Source organism: Neltuma alba, unplaced genomic scaffold (genome assembly GCF_004799145.2).
Source record: "Neltuma alba isolate B1F8T4 unplaced genomic scaffold, ASM479914v2 tig00012836_pilon, whole genome shotgun sequence".
Classification (NCBI taxonomy): domain Eukaryota; kingdom Viridiplantae; phylum Streptophyta; class Magnoliopsida; order Fabales; family Fabaceae; genus Neltuma; species Neltuma alba.
The window spans coordinates 74786-94569 of NW_021637225.1; the positions used below are offsets into that span (position 1 = coordinate 74786).

Below are 19784 nucleotides of genomic sequence, written 5' to 3' on the forward strand. Positions count from 1 at the left end.
CTTTGGACAAGTCAAACTAACCATGGGATATAATAAATAATTGCTTCGTATAGAATAAAATAAGAAAATATGTTTTCAATACCATCACTAATATAATTAAGAACCCGAATATAGATACAAATTATATGGTGTCTAACAAAAACAAGGAATAAAAAACCAGACCAAACATTAAATCGATATGAGTAGTGGTTCAAGGGTCAATTTGTTAGACTGGGATCAACTCGGGATCAAACTGATTGTATTAAAATAACATAATTTAATTGAAAATAACAAAATGCAACAACATTAATAATTACTAGTAATAAAATACAAGGAAATATAATAATAACTTGATTATAACAATAACAAAATATAAGCACATTGAGAATTTTGATCTTTACGGTTCATCAATAACTAAAATTAATAATCATAATCATTGATACCAAAATCATCATTTATTTAAATCTATAATAATTAAGATATTAAGAGCTAAATGGAAAAAAAAAAAAGAAGACCAATAGCAATATAATCCCCAGATTCACCCTCAACCTGACTGGTTCGACATTGGTTTAACTCCTACCAGGTTCAACAACTAAACCAAATCAAACTACTAGCCAGTTCGCTGATTTCTCTTTTCATTGAATAAAAATATTAGAAGATGTTCCATTTTCACATTCTAATTTTAATCACACACTTACAATTTAATAAGGTATTATGAGATTCTGACCACAAAAAAAAAGCACTGTGAGATCTCCCTTTAACTAATAAGGATATAATTAGAATGTTGGAATGCTTTTGAACAAACAAAACAAGTTACCAACTGCAAAAAATACCTAAAACATCTTATACTACCCCGTTATTAATATAAAAACGCATTGATTAATTTAAGTAGATTAAAAAAATTAGTTTAACTTATTTATTAGCAATAAATAAGTGTTTTCTTTCTTAAGATACTTTTACTAATTATGTGTATTAGTTAGAATTATTATTTAATAAAATCTTTAACATATGCAATTATTTCAATGACTACTTTAGATTTTATATTTAAGGGTAGTTTAAGGACAATAGGAAGTAGAGATCAACCTAACCGTTTATTAACATTGTGTGACCTGGAACACATTCTTAATTCTTCCAGCTTATAATAAAAAAGCTCATTAACCTGGGGGTGCTTCATCCGGGAGCTATCTGGAAAAGTTTCATCTCGACAGACAAGAATTGTGGAAAAGGAGGACAACAATGCTAAATAACACAGAGCCCCATACTTTTATACACAGTCCCTTTAGCATACATTCTCTATAAACGTTCACAGGCAAATTAGAACGTTTGGATGAAGGAATTACCCAAAGTAAGGAATTTTAGGCAGCAGAAGTACAATATAACCGAAATTTTCATAAGGCAGAACAAGCTAATGGGTTCTCTTCTTGTCTGGTCAGACCACTGTACAAGACAAAAAAAGAAAGAAAATAAAAGAAAGTTAAGTTATTTGATTGTGATGTCCAAGTTGTCAAAATTACTGATAGGCCCGTCTTAGTGCCGAGAGAAAGCCATGAGATAATTTATCTTTGGGTCGATCGTCAGTAACCTGTTCAGAGACACAATATTTAGAATTGCCTATGATGTCAATTGTCAAACACTTGGTTTCTTTACAAATTCGAGTAGTGCTTTACCTCCTTTGCTATCTGCTGAAGAATTTCCAATATTTCTGAGAAATTCGGTCTCTCAATTGGATCTTGTTGCCAACATCGCTGGAGCAGTTCAGAAAGCCCTGGGTGTGCATTCTTGGGGATTGAAGGTCGTAGACCCTGATAGTAGGGTTAAACACAATTATTTTAGTTCAAACAAGGAAAATGTCTGTGCAAGATGATGTGCAAGGACAGAGTAAAAACCTTCTGCACCACCCCTACTGCCGCTTGTAATGGGGACAGGTAAGCATAAGGCAGCTGATCAAAGAATACGGTATAAACCATGAGACCAAGTAGAAAGTGCCTGGATTAATTTTTTAGCCAAGGGAAAATAAAGTTAAACGAGCATAGCCTCCTCTGTGGCTTCGAAAGAACTTACTTCTCCTGTTAGAAGCTCCCAAAGAGCTATTCCAAAACTAAAAACATCTGCCTTCTGGTCATACGGTTTGTGTTCAATGACCTTCAAGTAAAATCAAATCATTGAAAAGAGATCTGAAGCATCATCAAACAGCTGAATTCAAGAACTAAATCAGCAAAATCGAAGGAAGAAAAGAATAATAAAAAATAGAAGAAAAGAAAAGAGTAGACCAATTAAACAGAGACGAAGGCTGAAATTATAAAATCTAATGATCACTAGTGTGACCCCTCCAAGTATATAGCGTGCGCTTGAAAGAAATGAAAATAGAAGTAGAAATAAGGATAGATATTCACGCATATACGTTCTGTAAGAAAACAGACAAGAATGAATGAAATCTATATACCTCAGGAGCCATCCAACGGTATGTTCCAGTTTCAGCTGTCATCACTCCAGATTGAGTTTGCACTCTGGCAACCCCAAAATCAGCAACCTTTACCACCTGTTTAAGATATAAGATTTTAGTATATGAATGGGAGATGCTCTACTTTCTCTCGAAAGGAATTAAAATAATAAAAACATATTTTCCTCTCACTTCTACGTACAACAGTTATTCTAAAACTGTTCACACAACTATTGACTGACTTGCGCTTCATGATGCCATAAAGGTTTGGTTCTTGATGAGCAAACCGTTATGAATGAGAATGAGTACTGAAAGATTGGCATACAACTAAATTCAGAACCCCTTTTTGACATGGATTTTTCCCCCATGTTGGGAGAGGGAACATTACAAATTATAAGTAGAGGGTGATACCAGAGGATAGTAAATATCATAAGCATATTAGAGCCCCAACATAAAACAAACAAATAAAGAATATCAATATAAACTAAACTTTCAATGCGGTCCCAATTGCATTTCATATTATATTGAAAGCAGAAATTAATAGACCGATAAAGTGATACTTGAAGAGGAAACAGGCGATATCAATGAGTGAATTCATAAAACGCACTCACTTCATTTTCATCCATTAGAAGATTGGCAGTCTTGAGGTCCCTGTGAATTATATTATTTTGGTGCAAATAGTTCATTCCCTTGGAAACATCGATTGCTACTTTTAGTAAAGAAGGAAGCTTAAATACACCCCTTTGCTTGTGCAGAAAGTCATAGACGCTTCCTCTAGACATAAACTCTGACAAAGGCATAAGCATGTCACATAAGCATCGAGGCTGGACTAATTGTTGATGGAATGAAGAAACCAAATCATCTTAAAAACAAAACTACATGATAGATTATAAACAGATAAAGCAAGACCTTGTGAAGACTATAAAACTAGTATATCTTCGGGTGTAAACAGAACTAGAGAATTGTCAAGTTTCTAGATTTAGCTTTGAAAATTAACAATCCGAATATGCATGTCTTGTATACCAGTAACAATACACAGATTTGGTGGCTGAGTGCATGCTCCAATGAATTGGACAACATTCTTGTGTCGAATTTTCCTGCAATCAAAGATAAGTTACAGGAAGAAAAACGAAATGGAGTTCAGAACCACCCAATGTGGCAAATGCTATGAATATCTTTTGTGCGTGTCTTTCCCGTATCATCATGGTTAACTAATCAGTTAGTTTCCATTGATATCAGCCAAGAAGTTTCATATCCATGACATGATTGCAACTAAACCCAAGTTCGTGGACCTTTGAGCAGCAGAGTTTAACAATTGACATCCTAGAATGTCATATCAAGGGTAGAATTCGCCATTGTTATTCAAATTACATACAGATTTTTCAAAAACATGATGTTTTTACTACGATTGTTGTCAATCTACACCTATCTCTGAACTATCAAGCATCAAAGTCAGAGGCACAAGGATTTTTCCATGTATGAGGAAGAGGGAGTAAATGAGGTGCAAAAAAAAAAGTTGGTAAAAGCATTCCTTCTCCACAATAAAATAGAAAAGAATGCAAAAAAGATTGGCACAAAGCAAAAAGATTGGCACAAAGTATGGAGGTGGAAATCCAGGTAATAGGAAGTTTAAGCTCTATCAATTTCATATGGACATGTCAACAAACCTCATGATATAAACTTCCTGGGCAAATTCTCTCAACATCTCTGTATTTATTTTGTCAGGCTTAAGGACTTTGATAGCTACATCTTGGCTGCAATAAGTCCCTCTGTACCTGGATAAGCTCAGAGAAGGGGAAAAGAGAGAAAGATCAGATAAGATGCTACCTACAGTTCTAATAAACTTCAAACAGAAATAACTCACAAATCACCGAATGACCCAGAGCCAACTTTGTTTTCAAATTTCAGCTGGTTGGTATCAATTTCCCAGACATCAGTTCCATCAGATGGTATTTCTACACACTGAGGGAAGGGTTCCATCCTTGCCTGATAGTAATGTTCATTAACAGCAGAAGGCATGCCCTGTTTTGACAGATATTGCTTCTGCTAAGCATGGAAAAAAGATGTCATGCATATCAGTAGATATTTAATCTAAAGAGAATTGGAAGTAAAGTAGAAAACCCATGGGTATGGCAATGTAACAGACAATATATGATAGTATAACATAACCAACAAATAAGGTTCAGCAGCATTGTAAAGCAATACACGAGTGATACACGTAATAACATATAGTACAATAATAAATCCAAACAGGAATCAGGAACTTCATATCATATAAAGTAACGCCTTTCCAGAAAAGTGAAACAACCACATAGCTTTGTTTACAGCATATTCAGCGAAGTATAAATAAAAAAGGCAACATATTTTGATCTTGGTATATGATATGCTTGGTTATACGCAAAAAAGGGTTTTCAGTTGTTTTTTTTTTTTTTTGGGTGTTTTGGGCCAATGGCAGTTGGATTACATGCTACTAGGCAATGCATAACTTGATAATATTGGCATAACCTAGCAGAAAGTTAAACCTCTATAGTTACATAGGCTATACAGAAAAATACAATTGATTTATCATTTCATTCTGTTTCCAGCCAGCAGCAATAATGTGCACAAAAAACAAAGGTCAAATCTTGTTGCTGTACGCTAATGCTTGAACATGAGTCATTGTTCTAAAAGGTTATAGATATTGATATCTTTTCAAAAAATCCGCAGCTTAATCTTGATATGATTTATATGGAAAACATTACCTTGTACTTCAAAATTTCCTTTTCCAGTACACGTTTAAGCTCTTCAGTTTCCTGATGTTTCACAACCAAAAGCGTCAAGGCACACAGCGGCAACATCAAAGAGAAAAATGACAAAGTTGATGTCAGCAAAGAGTATCAAAATTAATTCAAAACAAGTGGGAAAACAAAATTAAACATTTAGCCATAACCAAAAAAAAAAAACTCATTGTAATTATAAAAAAAAAAAAATCAGCCAAACAAAAGTCATCATATGAACAACTTTAGTAACTACAAAACTATGTGATAGTCAATTGGAGAAGCAATGTAAAATTTTAAAGTGTAGATGAGTTTCAGTGACAAGAAGATTACTGATGCAATGACTAATAGAAAAGATAATATGATTAACTTCAATAAGTCAATAATATAAACCATCAATTGGAAGAGCAATGCTAGGGATTTGAAATTTAAATGCATATATGCAACAATCAAATACGTTGCAATAAAGCTGTGCACAAGGATATAGAAAAGGAAGAAGAAGTTTAATTAAAATCGCCACACTTGAAGTAACCTCTTAGAACTATGCATGTCATATTTGACATCAACAAACATTTATTGCTATAATTATTTTGTCGTTTTGAGGAAACTAAATACTTATCATTAATATTTAATAAAGGATGTGTTTTAAAAAAAAAAAAAAAAAAGCTCATTACCGACTTTAGCACAGCCAAGAAATTCAACTATGCAACTTGAAGCCCCATTCACAGATGGAGATAAAATGATCGCATATGGACAATTATATTAAGCTTTTTTCTTCGCTTGCTTGAATATGGATACACCATTTAAAGAGCACTATGTAAGTACTATCTGTGTGGGAAACTCTAAAATAAATACCTGAATTATTTCATTTTCCCAATTTATTTTTGTCTAAAGAATAGTTTTCACTTAGAAATGCACCAACATGAAGCCAGCAAGTATAAGAAATAGCCAAGTTCCCTCCAAAAGTGGGCAGTTTGCTTCTTGTTCTCAGTCCACAGAACAGTCATGCCCTGCTGCCCCGAATATATACATATTCTTGATTATGAAAAATAACATATATTATACAGCAGTTTATTTAAGAATAAATTTTTCTTTAAAATTAAATATATCAACATCCATATTATGAATCATAGATCATTGAAACTCCCCTGGAGAAAGCATAAGTGATCGTAAATAATCAACATGAACCATGCATGAAAGCACCACCCCACCCCACCCAAAAAAAAGGTCATAGCATGCCATGACCATACCTACGCAATATTATTGTCTCTGGTAAAAAATGTGGGGGAAAGTGTAAGCAATCATATATTAATTACAGGAACAAGCAAGAGTATTCAGTGAAGAGATGAGAAATATAGAATGTAAATGCCTAACTCGTGTTTTCTACAATATCAAAACTGAAACCTGCACTCATAGCAAGATATTGATGATACGGGTCTGTTCTCCAAACGACTCATAAGAAATTGAAGGGTTAATATAATTTTTGGCTCTCAAGTTTGCCCTCATTTTGATTTTAGTCCCTTAAGTTTCAAATAATAAGTTTTTGTCCTTCAAGGGGCAAAATGGTCTAAGTTTTTATTGGATTCTAGGAACCAATATTTTAAATGAAAAGAAACTTAAGGGACCAAAACTTATGATTTAAAACTTGAGGGACCAAACCCAAAATGAAGGTAAATTTGAAGGACCAAAATTTGTATTAGCCTAAAATTCAAACATTTTAAGTTTGCCATATTCTTCCTACCTCATTTGGCCACCCTACGACGACAAAGACATCAAGAGAAAACCCATCTGTGGTGGAAAATGCATGAGCTTCTTGAATGTTCAGTCCCATCTCCCCAAGTAATGAAGTTAACTGGCATTTCAATTAAAGGGGGGAAAAAAAATCAGATTATCAATAAAAAGGGAGAAAAAGCATACAAAGCGAGACAAAGTTTTATCTTATAATTCAACTAAATAAGAAATTTTGCAGGTTGCGTAATGAATAATTGACCTATTTAAATGAGTCACCTCAAAAGTTATTAAATAAAACATAATGAAAGGTCCGAAATTAGAATTTCTTTTTCTAGATGACAGCAAGAAAGCTGAAAGTAGATTGAAACAAAGCCCTCTTTACTCTTCCTTTTATAGCAGACAATAAGGCATATTTTTAAAAGAACCTAACTTGCTTAGGTATTCATTTCATGATTTTGTATAAATGTTAAGAAACAACACCATAATGATCCTCAAGAGTGTGTTTTTATTGATCTTTTTACCAGAGAAACTGTTTCATGGATCTGTACCACCATACATGGTCTACTTGGGCAAAACATGTATTCGTTGACACCTTTCAAAGAAAACTTTCAACAACTAGTTTTACAATGTCTGTATTTGGCAGCTTTCGCAGTAGATGGCATCAAATATGTCACCAGCTGATGCAAAGGGCAAAGATGGATCAGATTCTTTTCTTGCATGACATTAACAATGTAGCTAGAAATGCTTTGACCAGACTAGGTGCACGGAAAAGTGACAACATTTAATGCTGACTGCTTTTAAAAAAATGGGTTAAGTCACTATGGCTCATCCAATAATGACTAAAACATCATTCAAAGAAATCACGTTTATTTAGAAAAAGAAGAAGAAGAAGAAGAAGAAAAGAATTAACTACCTGACTAAGGACTTTAGGCTTGTCAACAGTTGAAAAAGTAATCTCGTGCATGGGCCTAAAAGTTAGGAAGCGGCCAGATTAACACTGGATAGCAATTTAAACATTAAATAGGGAAAAAAATCAATCAACTGCTATGAGCTAGAAGAAATCAGAAAGTAATAAACTAAGATGAAAGCTTCTATTCTCCAGAGTATGCGCATTAGCACTTGCCCCCAGAATCTTATCAGAGATCATAAATAAAAGAATCTGTTATATAAATTCTCTTTCAATGTTTCCACGTAATATTCTAAAATCATACAAATCAAGAATTATCACTTATTCATGAAACGGCATCTAAGAACAAGTCATTATCCTCTCTCTCCCTCCCCCTTCGACTGGAAATCTTTAATATAGATGAAATGGCTTACGTCTGCAACTGAACTAACCTGATTTTACTAGGACAAGAAACACAATCTAGAAATAAAGATATCCTAGGGCCTAAATGGCCAAATTCTCAATTATCCAATGACTTATAATTCAATCCCCTTGCCCAACCACAAATACATAAAATTAATACAATCGACATAATTATCTTCTCCTCACACTGCACATCAAAGAGTTGGTCAATTAACACAAAATATAGAGTTGCACTTAGAATGTATCATTTTCAGATTGCAAGAGGTTTGATCCAAGCATACATACGTAGCATAAAATTCGTGATCTTCTTGATAAATAAAAGGCATTCCCACAAAACCAATTTAAGCACATTATAACAAGAATAAAAGAAGAAGGGAGCAACCCATTCCACAACAGTCATACAAAATGACTGAGAATCCAGAGTAATGAATTTATCAGAATACTTACCTGTAAAAGCATGGTGCCAAATCCATATCTCCATCCCCATCTTCAGCATTATTTTTACATGCTTGGCGGGAGAGAGCTTCGAGATTAGAAGATGAACCAAAAGTAGGCGGTGGGTGAACTCTACTTTCCCAAGAGAAAGACAAGAGAAGACATAAAAAATCATTTAATGGCAGACAAGCACTATAAGAAGAAAAAAAAAATTGTGATTTACTCTGCTTTTGGCACAGCAGAAAGGATGAAAAGTAAAATCAAAACAACTGCGCATGGGCCATACCCCTGCTTAAAAGAATAGTTAAATGAACTCTGGGCGTCTTCTTTCTCAGAAGGATCAGAATGCATTGAGTCGGCAAAATTAGCACATCCATAAGGATACACCTGCAATGAGGATGTTAGTGAGATAAAAATGACTAGTATGTACACTGCTCTACATATTTCAGGTGCTTATGAAGATGCTTTGTGTTATGAAAAGTAAAGAAATAGGAGAGAGAAAGAGGAAAGAGAAAGGAAAAAGAGTAATAGAAAAAGAGAAGAATTAGAGAAGAGTAGAGGATCAAGAGAAACTGAATAATTTTCTAATCACAGTGCAAAACTCAGATACAAAGAATGACAAATACTTATTTATAAGCAAAAGCCCTAATAGATAAAATATCCTAATATTATCTAAATATTATCTAGATATCCTAATCTATCCAAATCCTACTAATATAATTAAATACTATCTAAATCCTAATAATATTTATTTAAACCCTATTTATATCATATTTAAGTATTTTCTTATTTATAATTAAATTACATAACAATACCCCATTCCCCAAAAGACCCTTGTCCTCAAGGGTCAAGTACACAAAAACTCGTCCTGAACCAGCACCAAAGAGCATCTTGATTAATTTGCCTTTAAACCAAATCTGAGTCAAGCATGTTGTAGAAGAAACAGGAACAAGAGAAATCGAATTAAAATTGATTGATGATAGCAACGAGTTGTGACTCTTTTCTTGAAAGAGAAGGCCCATAAACGCAAACATCATTCTTGTTGGGAGTTGCGTCTTTGATTTTCCTTTGTTAAGCTTATCAAATATGTCATTAGCATGGGGTACGGTGTTTTTTTTTGTATCTTGAACTGCCAAGTCTTCTGCTCGAGCATCGGAACTTTCTTTTTCACTTCTGTGCGCATACTGAAGATTTTTCTTGATGTTATTATTATACTCAAAAGGCTTTTGAGCTTCGACAAACACATCTTGAGTGGTGGTAATTGATTGCACGTTGAATCCAGTGACTCTTGTAGCTTCAGGACTCTTGTGGTATGACATATTTGCCTTCTTGAACTTCCAAACCTACCTACTTGAGAGTTTCACATCATACCACACTTATTTCCTCAAGCCGTTGAACCATGTTTGGATTTGTTCCACCATAGAATTCATTTTTGGCATGGCAGCGGCAATAGAATCCATATTTTGAATGATAGTGGCCGAGGAGCGCAAGGCTCTGATACCACTGTTATGAAAAGTAAAGAAATAGGAGAGAGAAAGAGGAAAGAGAAAGGAAAAAGAGTAATAGAAAAGAGAGAAGAATTAGAGAAGAGTAGAGGATCAAGAGAAACTGAATAATTTTCTAATCACAGTGCAAAACTCAGATACAAAGAATGACAAATACTTATTTATAAGCAAAAGCCCTAATAGATAAAATATCCTAATATTATCTAAATATTATCTAGATATCCTAATCTATCCAAATCCTACTAATATAATTAAATACTATCTAAATCCTAATAATATTTATTTAAACCCTATTTATATCATATTTAAGTATTTTCTTATTTATAATTATAATTACATAACACTTTGATTCAGAAACCGATAGCAATATTCAGGCAGCAGCAGTCAATGCTGCTTCACCAAAAATTAGTAGTAAATACAAAAATTTAGCTTCATTCATTTTCCCTCCAATACTGAAGATAGTTAAGGAAAAATGACAAATGATATTCCTTCCAACGTCTATTTAAAACCTAATGGACCAGTTGAGGAGAGAAAGATCAGTTCTATGCATCCTCCACAAACTTTTATCAGGGCAAAAGTAACTATAAAACTTCAGGATCCTTGTACCAAAATAACAAAGCATGTGAATTGTTAGTTCAGACGTTAGTTCAGACGTCATAACATTGTGAATGTATGAAGTAGCTTAAAGAAAATGTTACCAAAATGAAAGCAATTCATTTAGTTTTTACCTGTACTGAGCGAACTTGAAATACAGGTCGATTACCAGGGTCCTCTGCCAGCTTCAGCAATCTCTTGTGACTAAGAACATCTTCTGCCCTCTCGACATTCACATCCAACGCGTACCTATGTGGTAGCAAACAATTTGAATAAATGCAAGACCTCGAGAAAATGGCCCTTGCCATTCAACTTAAAAGGGTAAAGAAAAAGAACAAGGAAAAACCAATAGTTGTTTTCATTCTTTTCCTCTGGCCACAAAGTGCGAATTAAAAAAAAAAAAAAAACTGTGATGCGTTAAGGAAATGATGATTAGCACATAAAATAGTCGATCATAGATTCCTGGTTAAGGAAATTCGTTGTCATGCATGAAACCATCACCGACAAACAAAGACAGAAATCGATACCAAAAGGAGGCAAAAGACGATGGGATTAAACAGAATACCAAATACCTAGCAGGAAGACGATTGAAATGAAGCCAAAGCTGGTCATCAAACCCTGGAACATTGGCATCCTCACAATTTGACTCTTGGATTCGACGGAGCACCTCATTGAACACCTCCAATTTCTTCCTATGTTGACGAGGATGAGCTTGCGGTGACTGCACACAGGCTCTGCTTCCACAGCTCTCAAGGTCCTCCTCGATCGCCATTAGCGCCAAAAAGCAGAAGCAGAAAGCACAATCGGCAGCTTCTAGGAATGGATTTGAAGAGTGAGAGTTTCAGGAAGAAGAAAGGGAGAGATTCAGAGGAAAGTCGTGGCACATGGCTTTTGTGGGATCATGGAAACGAAGGAAAAAAGACAAAAGGCACAAATGAAGCGAAGTGGGGAGAGAGAAGGGAGGCGGGGGCAGATTCAGTTGAGAGTTGGGACTCTTTCCAGCTACTAATAAGTGTTTCGGTGCAGCTATCCACGTCACCGCCGGGTCCCCGTTTAGGATAGGAATTTAGCAAATAGAATAGTGCTGATTGGATAAGCTGAAGACAGGCAAGTTCTTAATTGCAATTAATTAATTCTCCAAATTAAACAAATCTACGCCCAATCCATTCCATAGTCTAACAATTTAAGAGGATTCCCCAATCCGTCCTATCCCTTTTGAATAACAAATAATCACGAGTAGTTGATGGTTTTTCTGCCTCCCCGATTAATGGTGCTGAATGACATTCTAAAATCATCTTTTATTAAAATTTTCAAACTTTATGTGAAGGGAAAATATGCATTTGTTAACTATAAAAGAGGTTTGCACGTTTAAAAACAATAATAATAAGCGCTTTGTGGTTCTTTTTAAATAAATAAAAAACTAATGCTAAGGATTATAAAAATGAATTCCTTTTGTTCTGCTTGTATTTTAAGTCAGATAGTTTAATTTTTTATATTAATATACAATTTTATTTTTTATTTATTATGTGTCAATTTTATTTACATAAAGTACAATATATATCAAATATGGATGAAATTGGCAAATTGTTAATTCCTAAGGCAAAGTTAATGAAATGTCAGATTTTTTTTAATTTATGTAAAACATATTAAAAATGACTTATAAATACTAAAATTGCCAAGTATGTGTGTGTATATGTGTGTATGCATAAGTGAAATTACTAGGATGGCTATTAATGGAATATTGTAAAACTCTGCCCACAAAAGGATAATTGGGATATTCAATTCTTAACAAGCATGTGTTTCCGAGCCTTAATAATTTTGCACTGTTGTCAAACTTATGAGTTGACTCTCTGAGTTTAACATTTTTACGTTTTCAGCTAACAAAATCATGTCGATTCACTCTTAAACTCGTGATAATTGTAAACTCAATTAAACTTACAAGTTCATTTATTGAGTTTACCGTTTTTACGCTTTAATCTTACAAAACTGTGTTAACTCGTTTTTAAACTCGTGTTAAATTTTTGGATTTGATTATGTTTAGTAACTTTATATATGAATTTTATAGAAATCTCTTGGTTGAATATGATAAACTATGAACATTGATGGATATAATTTCAATTATTTAAATTTAAAATATATTTAAATGAAATTGTTCTCATTTTTTATCTATTAATTATTTGATTATATACTTTTGATATCAATTTATTAATAAAAGTAAACTCTTACGAGTTCACGATCCTTAGAATCCGAGTTTATTTAGACTTGCGAGTTTAACAACCTTGTAATTTTGTGTTACGGAAATTGTGCCGTTCAGCCATGTCTCGTAGCTGCACCGTGAAATGAGGGTATGGGCGTGCAAGAGTCTCCTCATTTGACGTTTAAATTCTGGGTCAGCCAGCATGTCTTCGATGCTAAACCTTATGTTTGTCAGTGTGGCTCTGGAGGCCACAAAAAATGACTGAACAATAGCCGCATCATCCTTTAACCTTCTAATATACACGTGGCTTGCCCAAACTCCTTTAACTTCGTAGCTTATGCCCCTCAATTCTACCTATTGTCCATCGCACTCTGAACTACATGAACAACTCATTTTCTTGAGTTTATCTGCTTCAAATTTTCCCCCAATCAAGTCATGATAACTGTACTTTTTATGCACCTTTTTTATATATAATAATTATTACTGTTGACTTTTTTAAAATTTAAAAATAACATATTTTAATTTGATTGAAAACTTATATTAAGTATATAAGTTTAAGCACTCAAGTCTTTCCCTTCAGATAAATATTATTTTTCATTTGATATAATTCAAATTTTTTTTTTCGGTTGGTTGGATCGCAGGAAAATAAAATATAAGAGGAATCAAGGTTTCAAGATTTTTGTTGGAACACAATGCCCTAATATAGGCCTATCATCTAATTTCCTGAGCTTCCCACCACGACAAAAGCCTATTGGGCCTATGGAGATGGTTCCGTTCCATCACACTGGACCCGCCTCCAAACGTGAGAAAACCAAACCATGCTCTTTTTTTTTTTTTCCCATTTCGGCTGATAACAACTAATCAACTTGGTAAGAAATTAAGAATGTTACCCGCGACCAATATTTAAGATTTTTTGACGTCATGTCGTCGTTTTTGTAATATATTTTTCATATACTCTCTAATCATTTGAAATAAATTTTGCGATCTTACTACGGAAATAGGGCGAAGCCCTTGGAACTTTTGCCCCCCCAACACATAGTACATCCCATAATGAAGGAATAGGCTGGGCTCGGCTGCCACGGAGATCAAAGGGCTTATTTGAAATGATAGAATTCTTTAAAAGTAGCTTTTATTTGTGATTTATCATGAGATGAGATAAATATGTGAGAGAAATATCATCTCAAATTGTATGAATAAGTGTTTTGAGAATTCCAATCGTGATCGTAGATAGGCATTGAGAATTTATAGAATGAAATTTAGTTACATTACAAAGGAAAAAAACTCCTTAAGGTTCGTTTTAAAAAATTAAGAAAATTGGCTAAATGCAAAATTTTTTACAACTTCTTAAAAATAGAGTACATTCTAATTAGCATGCTTCATTGGAAAAGAAAAGATACAAAATCATTATTTAAGCTGAGTAAAAAATATAAGTACTTTTTAAAGTAAGTTAAAAAATCTTATTAGATTTTATAAGGAATCAATATGATCTTACAAATAAGATTTAAGGGAGTAATAAGTAAGTAGTTTTGCCCAAACAAATAAACAGCGAAACATTGTGGTTTCTACAAGACTAATGTTTCATATGAGGGCCAAGCTGACAGACAAGCAGAGGAAGAAAACAAACTTAAGGTAGATGATTCTGTAATTCAAGATGAAAGAAGTGGATGCGGTAGTGTTATCAAGGATGTTGACAATAATTGGATATGCGGATAAAGCTGCAAGCTTACCAATGCCCCACCCACAGTTTTAGAAGCAATTGGGCATTATTCATGGATTCAACATTTGCTGAGATAGGAGATTTCAAAAGATAGCTATCTTCCCTTATTGTTTGGAGGCCATCAATTTAATTACCAAAGGGATGTGACGGTCAACAACCCTTTCATGATGTTGTGAAAGATGCTAGATTTATTAGTCATAGAGATTGACAAGTTTTTCTTTTTAGCATATTTATAGAGATGTAAATCTCATGACAGACCATTTAGCTAAGTTAGCTAAATTAGCATACTATATCCGGTCCTAATTATAAGACTTAATTGACTAATTTGAAGAGATTAAGGAAGTTAAGTTAGTTATTTGTAATAAATAGGTGTTGTCTTTCCTAAAATATCCTTGCTAATCAAGTATATTGGCTAGAACTACCATTGTTAGAAAGACCATATTAGGAAAAAAATGCATAAATATGAGAGACAAAATAGATTGGGATATTATATTTAGAATCAAAATAAAAGTTAAATAAGGTCTTATATTAAGGATCGGAGGAAGTATAATTTAGATAGACTTTTTTGGGTCGTTGATTAATTTCCTCCTCTATTTCGAGAGGGGAAAAGTGATGAAAGATGATAATTTGTCTTGCTTGTAAGGCTTAGATTTCTTGTAGTATCCAGTTTTAGATTCCAAAAAAAAAACAAATATACAGTCATATATGTATTTCTCCCTCTAATATTATGTCCCAAATACGATGTGACTTGAAAATTATCCCCGGCGCCAATAACTGTCATTCTTTAATGTCCCAACCGTTGCAGCCAAGAGACATGCAAATTGACTCGCCATAAATGCTCGTACTACTATCAATGGTCAATCTTGTATCGTTACATAGCCCTCTCTTCTATGTAAGAGGTTCATTGATTCCCATATACTCCTTTCATTCTTTATTATAAGAGACAAATAACTAAATTACATTGTTAAAAAAATAGTTAAAATTAGTTGAGGACAATTAATGTGTAAAAATTATAATGTTTTTTCTAACAATACCCTCCATTAATAAGGAGAGAGTATGAGAGAGAACAATTAAATTATTGAAAGAAAGAGAAGTGAGAGGGAAAGAGAGTATGAGTTGGAGACAAAATAAATAGGGGTAAAATAGAAAATCAATACAAAAAAATAGAGACAACTTTTAAGTGTCTCTTATATATGAGAACATACCATAAGCATCAAATGTCTCTTATAATAAGGAACGGAGGGAGTAGTAATTTACTGCTGTAGAACAATGTCCGGCAGTTTTAAGCAATCATCTTTTCACTAATAACGTTAGGTTTAACAAAAAGAATTAGTTTCTCCTAACATAAATGATTGAGATTTTGAATATTTGCCGAAAGATGTTACCATGTTTAGTGTTGTATTTACTATATCTTTCCCTTTTTTAATAAATAATTATCATTCTTTTGTGATCGCATGCACTTGTAAATAAGTTTTTCGCAGACTACATAAAATAGTGTGGTACAAACCAAATTAAATTACGCACTAAATTATAAACAAATGAAGGCGGTCCTGGACTCCTGGTTGCTTCCCTGCTCTACTTCAACACTACGGAAAACGACTTCCTTCAAGGCACGATGACAATTACACCCCCCCCCAAAAAAAAAACCCCGAAAAAAGGTAAAAACTATGTTCTGTATTCTGCCAAAAAAAAAAGAGGACTATATGTTCCTGTATAGATGATAGCATTAAGGGTAATTAGTTTTTTCACCACAGGTAGGATATACAAGAATCTCCCAGTACTTATTACACCATTATAAACGTCTTACATTGGCAATTAATACATCCACTTCTTTCACGTTTTATGTACCAATAAGAAACGGAAGCATTGAATGTAATTGCAAATGAGAAAATAATATAAAAATTCAAACATGCCATTTAGAACAAAAAATGACAATACGTTTCTGCCATTTATGGTCATTCTCCATCTCACGGTTAAGTATTGCGAGTGACGTCCCTCTTCTCCTTCCTCCGGCCAAAGAAAGCATTCATTCACGGGCAGAACCTTTACAATGAGGTAGAAATAACGCTAAAGCGTGTTTGGCAATCGCAGAGCCTCAAGAAAAATAAATTAACACAAAGAAATGTATATCTCGAAAGAGTACAAACAAACCTTTGAGTTTGATCTCGTCTGTTCCGGGGACATACATAACATGGGCGAAATGAAATAGCGTTGAGATATTGGCACGGCTCAATCAAAACCGAGACCCACGTGGAACCAGAAAAGTCTTTCATTTTCTTCCCCCTTGTAGCATCTTGCTCTGGTTGGTCTGAGTGAACCAGGCCAATATCACAATAACTATTTCATCTGATTATATAGTAGGATGCAGAAAGAAGCCAGCATGTGGAGAGAAGAGAAGGAAAGAAACCAAGCAGAAGAAGATGGGAGGGAGAGCAAGAGAGAGAAGTGGATGTTTGAAGGAAGTGAGTGAGTGAGGTGAGGGGGAGAATGTCTTGGGGGTGATTTAAGAACACAAGGAGGGTGTGAACAGTGCATTTAAAACCACCACTACCAAAGCATAAAGCTGGCCCAGAGCATTTAAATCCATAATCCTCCCTCCTTCCATCCATCCCGCTTCACTTTTTCTTTTATTTTTTTTGGATGCGTGTGTGTCCTTGTTCAACCATAAATGCCATGCCTTATTACATCTGTTTGATAAAATGCCTACATGAAATCGCAGTGTAAAAGTCAAAACTAACCCCTGTTGTTGGTTTTCAATTTTTAGATCCATGAGGAAAAGCAAAATATGGGTGTGTACATGAATGGATGTTGCTTTTGGGTGCATGCATCATCAGGGTCAGAATTATCTTGAAAAACTGATGCAGAGGACTATGTGGTTGGGTTAGGTCAAGAAGAGCACAGAAAGAAATTAAAAGCAGAGAGGCAACAAAAGGGGTCGTCCACGATCGTGATACTCGCTGCATCACAGAACCAGAAAGACCACCACATTAAATGAGGGAATCTCCCTCTGGAATGCACTGCCTGCAACATTAATACCCAACTTACCCGTGAGACTCTCTGCCTTGGAGCTGTCAAACCCCTTTTGGCTCCTCCCTCCAGCCCCCTCTCATAAAAAAGAAAATCCCTTTAACTATATTTTGAATCAGATGTATAAGCATCCAGACCCATTTATCTGTACAATTTCATACTAACATGTTTGCATGTTTATTGATGATAGGGTTGATATTTGGTCTAGCAAAAGTGATGAGAAGTAGGGGAAGCTAGGGTTGACTTGCAGAGGGGGAAAATAAATTTCACAGCGTGAGGGTTATTGATGTTTGCTCAATTTGGCAAAGCAGAATCTGTGTCACAAGTGGGACTCTTGTTTTATACATAACATGCTTTTGAACAGTGTTTGCGGGTTGGTTGATATGAGATTTATGGCAACAATTAATGGCCCCCTCCTCTTTACCACCTCTTTTTTTTTCTGAGGGAATCTTGTTGCAGACACTCAACGTCTCAAATTACTGTGAAATTTATGGCGAGGAAAAAAGTTTATAGGGTGTATCTGTTCGCTCCTTTATGGTATCTTCAATTGGAAAACTCAAAAGCAAGCCCAAAAGCTTTAATATCAAGTCCAGTAGGAGCAAATGCACTCGCCTTTTGTTCTGTTTTGCAACCATTAAGGCAGGATAAACCATAAAAGAAACCTGGGGATACAGTTCAATTTGTTCTTCATCCTGAAGTAACAGTTCATATCTAGTCTTATTATTTTCCTTTTAACTATGAGCATGGGAAAGAGGCTTTGTCTATTTTTGAACCAAGTTAAGCGGAAAAAAAATCCGATAATGTAATTCTTAGATGCATCGTGGAAGTTTGCAAATTATCCATACATACACGAACTCTTCATGAAACTGTCGATGGAAAAAACGACACGTATTTTTGTTGGCTGAGTTCCAAATCGAGGGCATTGTGATGTGTTGATGCGAAGAAAGTAAGTGAGTTTAATTCATCCGAAACTGGTTGGTATTTTGTTTTTCTCAGGCCTCTTTGTGAGGAATCTTGCAAAGCCTGTAATGATTATAATATAGCGCACACAATCCTGGGAATAATAAGTAGAGCTATGAAGTACATCTGAACATGTGATCAGTGGTGGTTGAATGATACCGATTCGAGTGAGCATACAATGTGCAATAATATAACATTGTTATTTGATTTCTTCTTTACAATTAATTCATCAATAATTGTGTTGCTTTTTGTATCAAAATATCTTGGTTGCTGAGTTCAAAGTGATGAGTTGGCGACGACAAGCGAATTCACAGACCATTTCATCCCATACAATTTTATTTTATTTTATTGTTTTCTTAAAAAAGATGAAAAATATAGCTGTTAGAGCTAGCAAATATATGCGAGAACAAATACATGAATCATAAGCTGAGTAACTCGTACGATGATGGGAGGGACCCCACCTTTGTCCATAAATCCTCAATAGCTGATCCTGACTCAGTGACTCCTAATCAGGTTACATGCAATCCCCACCCTTCGCCTCGAAAGGGAGACAACTTCAATACCCCATTATAGTTTTTTCAAAACTTGAACAGCTTGCTGCCCATAATTAATCATGCAAAATGACATTAGGTTCAAAAGATCAATTTAATAATAATCAGGTGCTAACAAATTTTGCTCAAAATTAAATCGTAAATATCGATCTTTATTACTTGGAAATCAAATCTATAAAACTTAAATGGCTGGTGTAATTGAGATTTTCAACTCATCTTTTAAAATTTTTTTCAGAACTGACTATTATTAAAATAATCTTTTGAGACGTAAATCTCACTCTCCTCCCAATGAGCTTACCCGTCTTGAAGTTATTTGATTTTCTACTATAACCAGTAATAATACTGATAAAACAAGTAGTCTCAGTTTTGTGCATTTATAATTATGGTAAACTTCATACTTTAATATTTATAACTCACGAGATTTGGACGGTGGTTTCATTTTTTTTCCCCCGACGCACCAAGAAGTTTGTTTCCAACTTATTCTAGGCACCGAAAAGCATTAAAAATTCATATTACTCGCCCAATTATTGTTTATTGATTCCAGGAACTTCCAAAATTTGCATGATCTCATGCTAAAAAAGAG

At 34.3% G+C, this 19784-nt stretch overlaps 1 protein-coding gene across 4 annotated transcripts; it reads right to left on the minus strand.

The window, feature by feature from the left end:
- Positions 1 to 1194: 1194 nt before the first annotated feature.
- On the minus strand, positions 1195 to 11720 carry LOC114731529 (serine/threonine-protein kinase STY17). Of its 4 annotated transcripts, none has more exons than XM_028918724.1 (16): positions 11322 to 11720; positions 10884 to 10998; positions 8937 to 9037; positions 8663 to 8782; positions 7820 to 7874; positions 6917 to 7027; positions 5161 to 5211; positions 4284 to 4462; positions 4087 to 4194; positions 3443 to 3516; positions 3031 to 3206; positions 2423 to 2518; positions 2041 to 2121; positions 1866 to 1919; positions 1647 to 1781; positions 1195 to 1561 (listed from the first exon to the last, which is right to left on the minus strand). In XM_028918724.1, the coding sequence occupies exons 1-16, from the start codon at positions 11519 to 11521 to the stop codon at positions 1490 to 1492; spliced, it is 1728 nt and encodes a 575-aa protein (XP_028774557.1). In that variant the 5' UTR covers positions 11522 to 11720; the 3' UTR covers positions 1195 to 1489. The 4 variants fall into 4 exon arrangements, with proteins under 4 accessions (XP_028774557.1, XP_028774555.1, XP_028774559.1 ...); XM_028918722.1 differs by having other exon boundaries at positions 4284 to 4465; XM_028918726.1 differs by lacking the exons at positions 1195 to 1561; positions 1647 to 1781; positions 1866 to 1919 and having other exon boundaries at positions 2047 to 2153; positions 4284 to 4465.
- Positions 11721 to 19784: the final 8064 nt, after the last annotated feature.